This window comes from Delphinus delphis, chromosome 8 (genome assembly GCF_949987515.2).
Source record: "Delphinus delphis chromosome 8, mDelDel1.2, whole genome shotgun sequence".
Taxonomy (NCBI): domain Eukaryota; kingdom Metazoa; phylum Chordata; class Mammalia; order Artiodactyla; family Delphinidae; genus Delphinus; species Delphinus delphis.
In genome coordinates this window covers 56,995,077-57,011,178 of record NC_082690.1, presented here as the reverse complement: position 1 = coordinate 57,011,178, position 16,102 = coordinate 56,995,077, and the positions used below count along the sequence as shown (strand labels likewise).

General features: G+C 37.1%; 1 protein-coding gene across 1 annotated transcript in view; it reads left to right on the top strand.

Moving 5' to 3' along the window:
- Positions 1-16,102, top strand: part of UVRAG (UV radiation resistance associated) — a 363,917-nt gene that overhangs the window by 277,633 nt on the left and 70,182 nt on the right. Inside the window, 1 exon segment of the mRNA XM_060018254.1 lies at positions 200-278. Coding sequence (XP_059874237.1) covers positions 200-278 — 79 coding nt within the window.

Genomic DNA, 16,102 nt, shown 5'->3' with positions numbered 1-16,102 from the left:
GAAACAAAGCAGCCATCATTCTGATTTGACTAATGTTATGAAGATATTAAGATAATAGGTTACAATGACTATATAAGTGACTTAGTCCAAGTCTTCAGATGTTTATGCTGTATGCAGGCAACTTCTGCCTTTGTCAACAACTTGGAGGTTGTTTTACTCAAGTTTTTTAAAACTTCTGACCCTACTTTACCTTTTTTAGGTTTCCATTATACCCAAAAGGAGGGGAGAAGTTGCAGTTTGATTACGGTGTCTATCTTCTGAACAAAAACATAGCACAGGTAAGTAACTCCTCTTTACTCCCCTCCTACTTGCTACATGCAGCCTGCTTCCTTGGATCTCTGACCCTCTTTATGAGTAAGTACTACAGTTGACTCCTATTTAACTAGCTACAGTGATAATGCAAAGTTCTTTTTTGGCCACAGTCCTTTTCTGTGCCATTATAAATACCACAAAGAAGCAATGTGTACAAATTGCAATCCTCCGGCCAAACTCAGAAGCCATTTACTGAATTGTTACCTGCTAGTAGACTGTACTTGAATGTGTGGGCTTTATAACCTCTTGCCTCTACAGCTTGACTGATAATAGCTTTCTTCTCACACAGCTTTCTTCTCTTAGACCACTTCTGGGGGCTCATTTTGATTGGGAGTTTACGGAGTAAAGGTTTACTGACTTTGGCAAGTCCCTAATAGTCTCCTCATCTATTATCTAGGGCCCCAAAGAAAAGACCAAGCACATGGTCCTTCCAACCCAGCTTGGATTTTTGTGGCTCTCCTAACATCACACCAGTTCGTATCTCACTTAATGCCTTTCCACATGCCATAGAAAGGCTATCAGATGCTTGGGTTTGCATTTTCCTGAAAGAAATATATAGCATTTCCTTAGCTCACTTGGCTCTACTTCAAGAGGTAGACATGCTGTAAATTTTCTAGTTGTAAAGGAAGATCAGCTTCAGCGCCTTGTTTTTATTTGGACATCCTTCCAATTGGAATATCACATGGATGAGATCCCACTGTTTGGCTGTTCTTTAGTGACATTATCAGCTGTATCCTCAGACCTTTCCTTTTTATAGAAGCAGTAAGGTTTGTGATGCTTTTGTTTTTATGAGCCTGCGTTGCCTTTTATCTGTATGATTCTGAAGACTCACTGAACAATTCCCATATTCATTTCTGATGGATCTAGAATAATTCCTCCATGTGGTGTCATCTTTGCCTTTCTTCCCCTCATCTAATCTCAGTTTAATGTTTTTTAAAAAATTGGTTTTTATTAAGACTCTTATACTTTTCTGATACTGGATCAAATTTCTAGTTTGCAGTCCTCGATTAATCATTTGCTTATAACCTCACACTCATACTGCTTTTATTGTTACTGCCATCCAGCTTATGTTCATTGCAGGCAAGCAGCCTTGCTCACAGCCCCTGGCCCATGACTCATCTTTCCATGTGCCATTCTTCCCACAACTGATGATTTCCATCCCTCCATTTTTGGCAGAAGAGTATCTCAGTCTGGGAAACAGGACCTTAATTTCAAGGATACCTAGCTCACATTACTGATCACAGATGTCATACCATAGAGAAGGTAGTACTTAGACAGAAATGGTCAAGAAGGGGCCAGACTAAGGATACATTAAGGGAGAAGAGGTCTAAGTAAATTAGAGAGTACCTCCAGTGAAGTCAGCCAAGGTGGAAAAGAGTACCTGGAAACTGGGGTCCAGAGTGTGGGAGTCAGGATGTCAGGAAGGTTGGCCTCATTTAGTAGAACTAAGTTCTGATCAGAGTTCAGAGATTCTTCTCTCTTTGCCCTATTTCCTGTTTCTTGCTTTAAGCACATAAGGCCTAAGATCAGAAGTCTGTTGGAAGTTTCCAGGTGAAATCTACTCCTAATTAAGGGTAGGGCTGAAATCCCTGGATTTCCTCATAAATCCCAGCTTCAAACACACACATGCACATGCACACACACTTCTTTCTTTCTTCTCAGGGCCCAATAGGAATGGCAAAGTATGGTATAAAGGGGTGCTAAGAATAGCCCAGCTTGCTTTGAGAACAAGACCAACAGGGAGGCTGACTATGTGCAGTGGAAAATTTGGGACAGCCAGCCCTTCACATCAGACTCAGCTCTAGCCCTGTTTGGTCCTCATTTTAGAGCACTTCCCAGGTAGCTTCTGATTTTATTCTTAACTGAACCAAGGCCACGAGTATGCGGAACTAGTTTTATTCATCTGTTTAAAAAAATGGATTACTTCTAGTAATTTTGTATCCTCTGCAACTTTATACTCTTTGAAATTGAGAGATTACATTTGTGTGTGTGTTTAATGGGTTAACCACACAAACTCTATAGGGAGCAAGTATCTTGCTCTCTGTAGTGTTTTTTCATCACTGTGATGGCAGTGATGGAGATGACAATGAAGGAGATGACAATAAACTTCTTATAAACAGACTTTCTTAGGTTTCAGGGTTCATTCAGAAAGCCTCTTCTGAGCATTTAGAAAGAAACTTCTAGCAAATTTGTGACCTTCAACTTTTTTCACTTTAACTCCATTTTGTCTTTAGCCTTACTACCATCACTTTCTTACATTTCAACTTATAACAAATCAAAGAACCTCTAATTATTATGGCTCCTAACCAGGTATTATATTAATAAGATATTTCCAACTTGTGAAGGTTTATTTTTATATACATATATACCAATACATGTTGTCAAAGGGGAGTTTGTCTTCTCAGTCAGTCCCATTTGGACTCTAGAGATGTGAACAAATCATACTATTAAAATGGTCCCACCTCAGTAATTTATAAGCCACGTTAGTGGAGGTGGATGAAAGCATTGGCATGTGTTAAAGTGCCAGAGAAAAAGGAGTGAAGTCATTTAATACTGCATCCATAACTTGGTTGAGGATTTGAATAGTCAATAGGACCTTTCATCACAGCCAGAAATAGTAGTAAAATCACTTTTTTGGTAGAGGAAATGACAGAATTTAGTAGTATTTGTTACTTCAGTATTTGGGATCAGTCCAGCTCAAGTTTTGAAAGCACAAGCTTAGAAAGACAGGCCTTCAAGTAGAATTCCTCAAGTGTTGTTTGAAGAGCTGAGAGGGTTGGTAAGGTCTGCTTGCCCTCTTCTTGTCACTATTGTCTAAAGGGGTGTGTGTGCTGGGTTGGGTACTGAAAGGGAATAAAGCAAAATACCTTGTTCTTAGCACCACTTACTAATATTTTTCAAGTGCCAGCCCCTTTGGCTGGAATTAGTCTTCCCTGTTGGGCAGGCTGCAACACTATAGGCATGGGTCTGCTAAATTTCAGGTACAGTGTAATTATTCTTGATTTAAGAAACCAGCTCCTGCCATAATTGTCAGTAAGTTTATAAGGACATTATATTAGTATCTGTGTATAGCACAGTAGTTTGCTTTTAGTTCCTAGAGCATAAAAAGTAGTAAATCAAAAATTATAATACTTGTACCGTATGTTTGTGGAAAGCTTTATAGTTTATGATATACATACATATATATCCATGTGACCCTCATCATCACCCTGCAAAGTGAAAAGGGCAGCATTTGATCCAGCATTTCCACTTCGGGGTATTTGTCCAAAGGAAACAAAAACACTAACTTGAAAAGATACCTGTACCCCCCATGTTTATTGCAGCATTATTTAAAATAGCCAAGACATGGAAATAACCTAAGTGTCCATCAATGGATGAATAGATAAAGAAAATGTGGTCTGTGTACGTGTGTGTACATACACGCACACACACACACACACACATACACAGTAGAATATTATTCAGCCATGAAAAGAAGGAAATCCTGGCATTGGCAACAACATGTGGATGGACCTTGAGGGCATTATGCTAAGTGAATTAAATACCATATGATCTCACTCATGTGGAATCTAAGTTAAAAAAAAAAAAAAACCCCAAACTCATAGATAAAAAGAACATATTGGTGGTTATCACAGGTCGGGGTAGAGGGTGGTAGAAATGGATGAAGGTTGTCAAAAGCTACCAACTTACAGTTATAAAATAAGTCCTGGAGATATAATGTACAGCATGTTGACTACAGTTAATATCGTATTGTATATTCAGAAGTTGCTCAGAGTGTATATCTTAACAGTTTTCACCACGAGAAAAAAGAAAGTTTGTAACTATGTGTGGTGATGGATGTTGACTTATCGTGGTGATTATTTCACAATATATACATACATCGAATCATTATGTTGTATACCTGAAACTAATATAATGTTATATGTTGCAGTATATTACGGGAGATGAACTAATGGATTGAATGTGGGAGATGGAGGAAAAGGAGTAATCAAGAATGACTCCTAGGTTTTGTGTATGAGCAACTGGATGTATGAAAATGCTGTTTATTGAGATGGAGAAGGGTCCAAGAGACAGGGGTTGGGAGAACCAGAAGTTCTGCTTTGGAAATTTTAAGCTTGAGTTGCCTTTTAGAAATCTAAAGCAGAGTCGTCAAGTAAGCAACAGAATATGGTTCTGGAACTCAGGGTGGGAGGTCAGTTACTAGAGGTACAAATTGGGTAGTCATCAATATAAAGATGATGTTTAAGTCCATGGAACCAGGTGCGATCAACCAGGAAGAGAGTGCAGAGCTAGCCAGAGCAGAGAGAGACAGATGCAGACAGAAACATGCCGTGGGATTTAGCCCTGGGAAATCACGTTTAGATGTTGGATAGAGGAGGATGATCCAGCAAAGACTGTGAGGAATGGCCAGTTGGGTAGAGAGAAAACCAGGAGAAAGTAATAATTTGGAAACTAAGAGAAGTAAATTTCTGGAAGGAAAGAGTAATCAACTAAATATGTGAACTCTGTCAGATGAAGTATCCAGTGGACTTGGGAACATGGAAGTCATTAACGAGCAGTTTCAGTAGAGCAGCAGGTGTGTTGAAGAGTGAATAGGAAGTGAGGAAGTGCCATTGATTATAGACAGCCCTCCTGAGGTGTTTTTTGTGCAGTGAGATAGACATGTGGGTTCATAACTGGAAAAGACTGTAGGTTTAAGGGAGGTCTTTTGGGTTTTTTTGTTTTGTTTTTTATTTGTTTTGTGGGGATGTGGCACCTTTTTGGTGTGTTTTATTTTTTAAGATGGGAAATATCAGGGCAGGTTTATATGCTGATGAGAGTGATCAAATGAAGAGAGCAATTGCTAATACAAGGTAAAGAAGGGATACTTGAAGGAGTAAAGTCTTAAGGAGAGGGAAAGGAAATTGGTTTCAGAACATGAGTTTGTTGACCTAAGATAGAAAAAGGGGCACTTTCAGCAAACTCATAGTTTCAAAACAAAACAAAAAGACAAAAACCAGTTTAACTTAAGAATGTCCTTGGGGCTTCCCTGGTGGCGCAGTGGTTAAGAATCCACCTGCCAATGCAGGAGACACGGGTTCGATCCCTGGTCCGGGAAGATCCCACATGCCGCGGAGCAACTAAGCCTGTGCGCCACAACTACTGAGCCTGCCCTCTAGATCCCATGAGCCACAACTACTGAGCCCGCACACCGCAACTACTGAGCCCACACACTACAATTACTGAACTACACCACAATGAAGAGTAGCCCCTGCTCACCACAACTAGAGAAAGACCATGTGCAGCAGCGAAGACCCAATGCAACAACAACAACAACAAAAAGAATGTCCTTGATTAAGCAGTAACAGTTATTAATTATATTAAATGTTGACCCTTGACTACATATTTTTTTAATATTCTGTGTGATGGAAAGGGAAATAGGCATAAAGCACTTGTGCAATTGAGTTGCTAACTAAACCAGCTGATATTTTTCATGGAGCACCATCTTGAAAGATTGACTAACACACAGCCAACTATACAGGCAGGTATTTGGCAGACATGTTCTGCAAAAATGAATGAAGTGAGCCTCTTAAAGGAAATCAACTGATGATGAGATTCAAGATTTTGAATGACAGTATCATTAGTATGTCGGAAAACTTGCATTTGCCACCATGACCTTGACAGCTTCCCGTTTCTTAAAGGTGATTTTGATGAAGTTGGTAGTGATATTTAACAAAAGAGATTACAATGTTTTATAATGAATGTGTCAGCATTTAAAATGTATATAACTCAGTGAGCCAGTATTTTCAAAATGACCAATGTATGTTGCTATGAAGTCATATACAGCTAAAGATCTCTTCAAAGTGCAAAAACCCAATGGATTTTTTTTTACATATATAAATTTATTTTATCTTACTTATTTTTATTTTTGGCTGCGTTGGGTCTTCATTGCTGCGCGCAGGCTCTCTCTAGTTGCGGCAAGTCAGGGCTACTCTTTGTTGCAGTGCGCAGGCTTCTCATTGTGGTGGCTTCTCGTTGGGAGCACGGGCTCTAGGTGCATGGGCTTCAGTAGTTGTGGCACACGGGCTCAGTAGTTGTGGCTTACAGGCTCTAGAGTGCAGGCTCAGTAGTTGTGGTGCATGGGTTTAGTTGCTCCGCAGCATGTGGGATCTTCCCGGACCAGGGCTCGAACCTGTCTCTCCTACATTGGCAGGCAGATTCTTAACCACAGCGCCACAAAGGAAGCCCACCCCAATGGATTTTAATGTAACAGCTGCAAAAAATATATTGAAATGGCTTCAGATTCTACATTGCTACTAACCTTTAAGAAGCTACTACTTGTTAAGCTTGGAGGTAGTATCAGAGAAGAATATCTACAATTATCTGAAAAAGGCTATTAAAATACTCCTTTCTTTCCCAATTACATTTTCTCATGAAACAACATGTGGTAACAAAATGAATGCAGAAGAATATATGAGAATCCAGCTGTCTTCTATTAAGGCAGTCATTGCAAAAGAGACTTGCAAAAATGTAAAACAATGTCACTCATCTCACTAAATTTCTTTTTTTGAAAATATGCTTGTTTTTCATTAAAAATGTTATTTATATTAACAAGTAATAGATTTCTATTATTATTTTAAAGTGAATTAGTAAATACTTAAAAGCTTTTTTAGTTTCATATTTGTATATGCCTACATAAACAAAAGCTTTTTGGGGTCCTCAATTTTAAGACAGTAAAGGGATCTTGAGACCAAAAAGTTTGAGAACCACCGTCCTAGAGAATGTAGTCACCCAGCTTTCCTATAAAACATCTCAACTGCTCATAGTCTGATAAACCAAGACACATGTGTCAGTTCCCCAAATGTGGAAACATTATATAAGAGACCTACAAATTTGAATTCTGGTAGTACTGTGCAATACAAATCAGGCCAGCAGCTATCAGTGGATTCTTCCCTATTGCTTTTGAGTTTCCTTGAGCCAGGCTTCTCTACTTTCTTGAAAGTTCAGGGACTTAAGAGTAATACTTTGAGGGTGTAGTTTACAAATATTAATGATGATTTAAATTTGTATTGAACTTAATGGCTTTTGGTATACTTACACTTCTGTATCTCATTTCATACCTTGTGAAGTACGTTGACCAGGTCTATCTTCAGTTAAGAGATTGAGTTGCTGCTATGCTAACTTATTGAGGGTGATGAAGCTATTAAATGGCAAACAGAATTCAAGATCAAATCTTCTGAGGTCAGATCCAGCTATATCCCACTTTGTTTCTTCTTCTTTTTTCTTTTTTAATGTGGGCCTTATTACAATCCTATGAGGTGGATAAGGCACAGACATCTGCCTTTTTACATATGAGACCCCTGAGATCAGGAATTAAGTAGAACTAGGATTAGATCCTGGAGATTTCATGACCTCTCTTCTTTTTACTCTTTTACCTCTCTTTTTTCTCAGTTTACTTTAAGACTTCATAGAAAGTAACAGTAGCTTCTCCTTCCAAAAACAGTTGGAAACTTCTGTTCTGCCAGGGACATGGTCTTTCTGTAAAACTTGACTACTCATGGGGCCCACAGTGCACAGCTATTTAGAAGGGATCAATGCCAGTTTACACCCAGCAGCTTAAATTCATGTCTATTTCTCTAACATACAGTTCAATATATATGACACATGAGGAGAAAATGCATTTTTATTTTCTTAATTCTTCTTGGAATCAAGAATACAAATTCCGAGGGTATTTTAATAGTCAAAATGCCATCATTCCCTCCTGCTGCCTACAAAATTGCCAATAATAGAGTAGAAACTATTTTTTAAAAGTCCTGTATCTTAACAACAAACAATTTACTGAGATATAATTCACAAACCATACAATTCACCCACTTAAAATGTATAATTCAATGTTTTTTAAAATATATTCAACTAGTGGTGCAACTATCACCCCAGTCTGCTTTAAAATATTTTCATTGCCCATAAAGAAACCCTGTACTCATTAGCAGTCACTCCCTGTTCCCCTAAGACTTCCGACCCTAGGCAGCCACCATTCCACTTCTGTTTCTATTCTGGACATTTCATGGAATAGAATAAAATATGTGGTCTTTGTGACTGGCTTCTTTCCCTTAGCATAGGTTTATGGTTCATCCATATTGTAGTATGCATCAGTCATTGTTTTTTATTAACAAATCATTTTGGCAATTCAAAGATGTATATGGTTATACCACATTTCATTCATCCATTCATCAGTTGATAGACATTGGATTGTGTACACTTCGGGGTCATTGTGAATAATGCTGCTATGAGCATTAATGGATAGATACAGGTTTTCTGTGGGGACATGTTTTCATTACTCTTGGATATATATTGGTAGATATTGGGTTGGCCAAAGAGTTCGATCCGGTTTTTTCATAAGATGTTACGGAAAAACCCGAATGAACTCTTTGGCCAACCCAGTACTTGTGAGTGGAGTTGCTGAGCCATATGGTAACTATGTTTAAGATTTTGAGGAATTGCCAGACTGTGTGTTAAAAGCAGTTACACCATTTTGCATTCCCACCATCGATGTATTAAAGTTCCAATTTCTGTCCTTTCTATTATAGCCTCCTACTAGTAAAGTGGTATCTCATTGTGGTTTTTTGTTTGTTTTTAACATCTTTATTGGAGTATAATTACTTTACAGTGGTGTGTTAGTTTCTGCTTTATAACAAAGTGAATCAGCTATACATACACATGTGTCCCCATATCTCCTCCTTCTTGCATCTCCCTCCCACCCTCCCTATCCCACCCCTCTAGGTGGTCACAAAGCACCGAGCTGATCTCCCTGTGCTATGTGGCTGATTCCCACTAGCTATCTATTTTACGTTTGGTAGTGTATATATGTCCATGCCACTCGCACTTCATCCCAGCTTACCCTTCCCTCTCCTTGTGTCCTCAAGTCCATTCTCTATGTCTGTGTCTTTATTCCTGTCCTGCTCCTAGGTTCTTCAGAACCTTTTTTTTTTTTAGATTCCATATATATGTGTTAGCATACGGTATTTGTTTTTCTCTTTCTGACTTACCTCACTTTGTATGACAGACTCTAGGTCCATCCACCTCACTGCAAATAAATCAATTTCATTTCTTTCTATGCCTGAGTAATATTCCATTGTATATATGTGCCACATCTTCTTTATCCATTCATCTGTCAGTGGACACTTACGTTGCTTCCATATCCTGGCTGTTGTAAATAGAGCTGCAGTGAACATGGTGGTACATGACTCTTTTTGAATTATGGTTTTCTCAGGGTATATGCCCACTAGTGGGACTGCTGGGTCATATGGTGGTTCTAGTTTTTAGTTTTTTAAGGAACCTCCATACTGTTCTCCATAGTGGCTGTATCAATTTACATTCCCACAACAGTGCAAGAGGGTTCCCTTTTCTCCACACCCTCTCCAGCATTTATTGTTTGTAGATTTTTTCATGATGCCATTCTGACTGGTGTGAGGTGATACCTCATTGTAGTTTTGATTTGCATTTCTCTAATGATTAGTGATGTTGAGCATCCTTTCATGTGTTTGTTGGCACTCTGTGTATCTTCTTTGGAGAAATGTCTATTTAGGTCTTCTGCCCATTTTTGGATTGGGTTTTTTGTTTTTTTGATATTGAGCTGCATGAGCTGCTTGTATATTTGGAGATTAATCCTTTGTCAGTTGCTTCATTTACAAATATTTTCTCCCATTCTGAGGGTTGTCTTTTGGTCTTGTTTATGGTTTCCTTTGCAGTGCAAAAGCTTTGAAGTTTCATTAGGTCCCATTTGTTTATTTTTGTTTTGATTTCCATTTCTCTAGGAGGTGGGTCAAAAAGGATCTTGCTCTGATTTATATCATAGAGTGTTCTGCCTGTGTCTTCCTCTTAAGAGTTTTATAGTGTCTGGCCTTACATTTGGGTCTTTAATCCATTTTGAGTTTATTTTTGTGTTAGGGAGTGTTCTAATTTCATTCTTTTACATGTAGCTGTCCAGTTTTCCCAGTACCACTTATTGAAGAGGCTGTCTTTTCTCCATTGTATTCTCACTGTGGTTTTGATTTGAATTTCCCTAAAGGCTAATGATGTTGAGCATCTTTTCATGTGCTTATTGGACATTTGTATATCTTCCCTGGAGAAATACCTGTTCAAACCCTTTGCCCATTTTTAAATTGGGTAATTTTTCTTTATTATTGAGTTGTAAGAGATCTTTATATAATCTAAACACAAGTCCCTTCTCAGATGTATGATTTGCAAATATTTTCTCCCATTTTGCAGGTTGTCTTTTTCACTCTCTTCATAGTGTCTGTTGAAACACAAAGGTTTTTGGTTTTGATGAAGTCCAGTTTTATCTACATTTTCTTTTCTTGCTTATGCTTTTGTTGTCATATCTAAGAAAGCTTAGCCCAAGTACTTTTAGGTTTTCTTCTGTGTAGTTTTAGCTTACACATTTAGGTTTGTGATCCATCTTGAATTAATTTTTTTTATATAGTGTAAGGAAAGGGTCCAACTTCATTCTTTTGCATGTAGATTTCCATTTAGCCCAGAAAAATTTGTTGAAAAGACTACTCATTACCCATTGAATTGTCTTGGCACTCTTGTTGAAAATTAATTGACTATAAGTGTAAAGATTTATATCTAAACTCTAAATTCTGTTCCGTTAATATATATGTCTGTCCTTATGCTAATACCACCATATCATTTTTCTTTAAAAGATACTCTTTTCAAAAATAATACATTCCAGGCTTCCCTGGTGGCGCAGTGGTTGAGAGTCCGCCTGCCGATGCAGGGGACACGGGTTTGTGCCCCGGTCCGGGAGGATCCCACATGCCACGGAGCGGCTGGTCCCGTGAGCCATGGCCGCTGAGCCTGTGCATCTGGAGCCTGTGCTCTGCAACTGGAGAGACCACAACAGTGAGAGGCCCGTGTACCGCAAAAAATAATAATAATAAAATACATTCCAATTGTAGAAATTTTTTAAAGTACAAAAAGGATAGAAGAACAGAATTTTTAAAATAGTCTTTTAAAATTTACATACACCTTCTGGATATTCCAAACTTTTTTGTCTTTTCCTTTATAGTTGAGATAACATTATATATACTGCTCAACTAAAAACTCTCTAAGTCAATATTTTTAATATGTAGTATTTCATTTATGTGCATAATGTGCATATATTATCATTTATTTAACCATTCCACTAATCTTGGACATTTGTTCTTCCATGTTTTTCTTAAAAATAAGGTTTCAGTTACCAGATTAGCACTAATAGGTGTTCTACATATACATATATAAATTTGTTTCTGCTCTGTAGAGTTATGTTTTCAGATAGAAGAGACAGTAAGGTAAATATTGAAGCACTTTATTGTGACAGAAATCCTGTCTCTTAAGTTTTTCCATGGGCTCTACATTGTTTCCACTAAATCAGTTCAGACTTAAGCTTCATACTGCTGTGGACAAAGAGGATTTTCAGTCACATCCTCACTTTGAAAGATGATGATGATCTCCTCTACTCATAAGTATTCCTTGGTGGGCTTTTTTCCTTTTTAATAGTAGAACAATTACATTTTCGTGTACGTGTGTAATGTAAATCCACAAATATCTGAGTGAGCTGTGCAAGGCCTATGAGAGGCTGACTTTACCCCAGGGTGTTCATATTTGGGGATAAAAAAATATGCACACTATGTAAATAGTTAACTAGTACAAGGCATGCAGTGATAACTGTCAAAGGAGAAGTTCCAGTCAAAATGCGGTTCTGGCTCTCAGCAGGGAGAGTCCCAAAGACGTGGATGCGCTTCCCACCGAGGTGATGAGCTTGGGCATGTAATACAATTCACTGCACCTCCATTCCCTTATTTCTGTAAAGGTTGGATACTCATTATAGGATTGTTGCAGGGACAATAAAAAATGAGGGTTAAGTTTGTAGCTCAGGCTTTGTCTGCAGAAAGGGTACTCAGTAAATAGTAGCTGCCATTTTTTGCACTTCATGTTGTTGTTATTCTTGTTGGGCTCATGTGGAGCGGGAATGCTTCAATAGACAGATACGGCACCCGAACTGGAAGTTCAAGGCAGGAAAGCATCTGGCTAGTGAGAGAGGAGGAGAAGCAGAGGTGCAAAGGAAGGGCTGTTCCAGCCTGGCTGGAATAGGTTACCTTAATAGTGGGGATAGGAAAGACATTTTTGACTGACCACCATTGGCCCTGGCACCATACTGTTACCAGTTGTTATACTTGGAACTAAAACTGGTCTATGTGAGCTCCCTGGGCATGTTTCAGATGTTTAATAAATATTTATTGAAAGAATGAGTGGTGAATGAGTCAACCAGGAAATTGTTCTTTCCTTCCTTACGATTGATAGTTAATGAACTTATTTCTATTTAAATATGTGTGTGTATTTAAATATATATTTAAATGCATCTTGACTTATGTCTGTTTAAATGGAGGCTTTAACGGAAGTAGAAAAATCACGTATATAGTTGTTTTTCAAAAGTTCCATTCTGTATTTAAGGGATAACATACTACCTTTTTGAACTTGCAAATGATTGGTTAAATGTTCTTGTATTAATTTTTTAAAGAATCATATCAGTTATTAACCAATTTACTAAACATTTTTAATGATACATTGGCTGTGATCACTGTACTTTCAAGTGCTGAGGGTGATAAATTAACAAGGTAAAATAATTTATTTTTATGTCAGTTGGACATTTTCTCCTACTTTAAACTGAAACTAGAAATCCAATGCCAAAAATATCTTTCCAAATGAAAAATAAAAGTTTTAACTCATTTATATAGCTTACTTTAGGGTACAGAGATCTTTCACATATATTACCTCTTTTATCCTTTTCAAAAGCCCTAAAAGTGTTGGTATTATTATCCCCACTTTGCATTTAGGTAAACTGAGACTCTGAATAGTGAGCAAAGAAATTCAGATCCTCATCATCTCACTCTAAGTTCAGGGGACTTGCTGACTTCCTTTTATTAGTCAGAAAGAAACATTAAATAGCAGGTTTCCCTTTTGTCTGTGGCTACCTAAGAGCCAAGTAAAAATTTAGCACCTTACTTGGCTTAGCATCTTTGATAACTTCTGTCCCTTCCTTTATCCTAGTTGTTTTTAAAAATTCACTTTAGGCCTTTATTCTGCATGTTTTAATATTTTAAGCTGGCAAATTTTTTTCTTTAATTAAAGAAACAAGTTGCTTATTCAGTAATGATGTGAGCCTTTTCCGAGGCACTCCTATGAGTGACATTTGTTGCTGGGAGAAAAATATTTAAAGAATGCACCTCAACTGAAATAAAATATATAATGCTTAGTTCAGAGAAGGTAGAATATAAATTCCAACTATTTTTTATGGCTAAGCCTCATGAAGTGAATTATGAGAAATAATACGTATGAAAAGTGAATTTGGTCTGATTTTAGTTGGCATCAAAGGGACCAGCGTAGCTTAGGTTTAAGCTATTTAAAGAAATGAACTTCAAAAAATTGTTACATGTAAATTTTGGTGTCTAGTAGAGAAAAGCATTTTAAAATGTGCTGATTTGGGTTTCCAGGGAGGATAAAATTAGTATCCTAATTAATGTAACTTTATCAAGGGAAAGGCCAAAATCCTAGAATAAAATGAACTAAAATAAATGCAGCATAGCTGAATATTTAGGAGCAAGTACTATGGATTTAGACTACAAGGTTCAAATGCCAATTTATCACTTTAGCTGTATGATTTTGGGTAAGTTACTTAATCTCTCTGTACTTCAGTGTCTTTATCTGTAAAACAGGGAAAATAATACCTATAATTATAATTCCCATCTCTTAGAGTTGTTATAAGGATTAAATAATATTTTTAAAGCATTTAGAATAGTGCCTGGAACTGAGTAAGTACTAAAAAAGTGTTGCTAACTAAATAAAATGCAAAGTACAGTGTAATCTTTGTGATAAAGAAATTCCACATTCCACAAATACAACATGAGGTGAAGATGTGTGGAAGTGGATTACAAGCTAAATGCAAGTTAAGAATAATAAGTAAAGGAGTGGGGGAGTTGCCTTTTTAGCTGCATCAGTGAGAGTACCATGTATGAGGAAGGAAAATTCAGACACCTTGTTCACTGTCAGTGAACTTTTAGTTTCAAGTTAAGGTAATATTTTTTCAAAATAGAAATCACTTTTTTTTATCATATAAATGATTCAATCTCAGTATAAATTTTTTCAAAATACAGAAAAGCATTAAGGAAAACATTAAAACCACTTTGGATTCCATTACTCAGAGATAACCATTGTAATATTTTGGTGAACATTTTTCCAAACATCTATGCAAATAAATATACATGCATAAGTTAAATAGGTAATATTTTACATAAATGGTTTCACATTGTACATTCTGTTGTGTGTCTTTTTTCATTTAACTATTTTGTGAAGATAGTTTCATATTGATGAATATAGTTGTATAAAATTTTGTTGTCTGCATTGCATCCTGTTGTGTGGACATTAACAGTTTCCTTGTTGTTGGACACTTAGATTATTTCCAAGATTTGCCTATTATGAACAACATTACAATGAGAGAAGCATCTTTCTACTTAGTTAGTTATACCTGTGTTCAGTTGTTCCCTTAAGATAAGTATCTCATTGCTAGGTCAAAGAACACATAAATTATAAAGTCTGACATATCTGTTTCTTTATCCTCTTGCCAATGTTGTTTGTTATTAACCTTTTTTATATGAGAGAAGAAACATAATATCTCTGTGCTTTTATTTGTAGCTCTCTGATTATTAGTGAATGTTAAGTTCAGGCATTTCATATTTTATATATATATATTTCATTTCATATAAATATTATATATATATTTGCTGTTTCAAGTTCTTTGGTGAATCGCCGATACCTTCTGATAAATAATGCCGTAAAAAAAAAATTATGGTAGACTGTAGAACCCCCCCAAATGATATAAGATATAAGAAAATAATACATAGGCCTTGCAGGTAAGGGTGAAGAATTTGCTGAGTCACAGGCGTGTCAGTTTTCCTCTGTTTTTACCTCCTTTCTTCTCCCAGTCCTCTCTAGGATTGTCAGTTCCCTTGCTGTATAAAAGCAGTCTATGGCAGTAGGACAAAGGCTGGACTGAAGACAGCTTTTGGAAGAAGCATCTAAACTCCCATCTGCCACTGCCTGGCTCACTTCTTCATTCTCTTCCTCTGCTTGGCACTTTTCATCTGCTGTAAAATGTTTCTTTTCTTTCATCTGAGCCCTAAGACTGGTATTATGATTTCTGTTTACTCTCTTGGCGTTTCTGTGGCTCCAAGCAGGGCTGATTGATCATTTACTCTGTGTCAGGCGCTGGGCTGGGCATTGAGGAGAAAAGGTTGAAGAGGACTCCGTTCCTAACCCTGGTGCTGCTTGCCTTCTAGCCAGGATGACATTGCAATCTAGTATGCACTAATAATGGATGTATGTGTAAAGTTCTTTGGGAAGTACAGTTTTGTTTTGTTTTTTAAATCATCACCTTCAAGCTTTTTGACTTAACACATGATCGAAAAGATTTTAAGATTCTCTAAGAGATCATTTACAAACAGTATGCTGTATGTTGGTGATTTTGTTTACAGAAAATAAGTAAAGATTTAGGGAATACCACGTCAGGTAAATAAGGGGTCAAGTCCAATACAAGATGGACTTATAATAATAATGATAATACCACCATACATTTATGGAGTGCTTTATAGTTTTCAAAGTGCTTTCACACAAAAAGCTCATAACTGATCCTCACAGTTTCTTCTCTGAAGTAGATTTAATAAGAATTTTCAACTTTAATTAAGTTCTTCTTAGGAACTCTTCTCATGAGGAA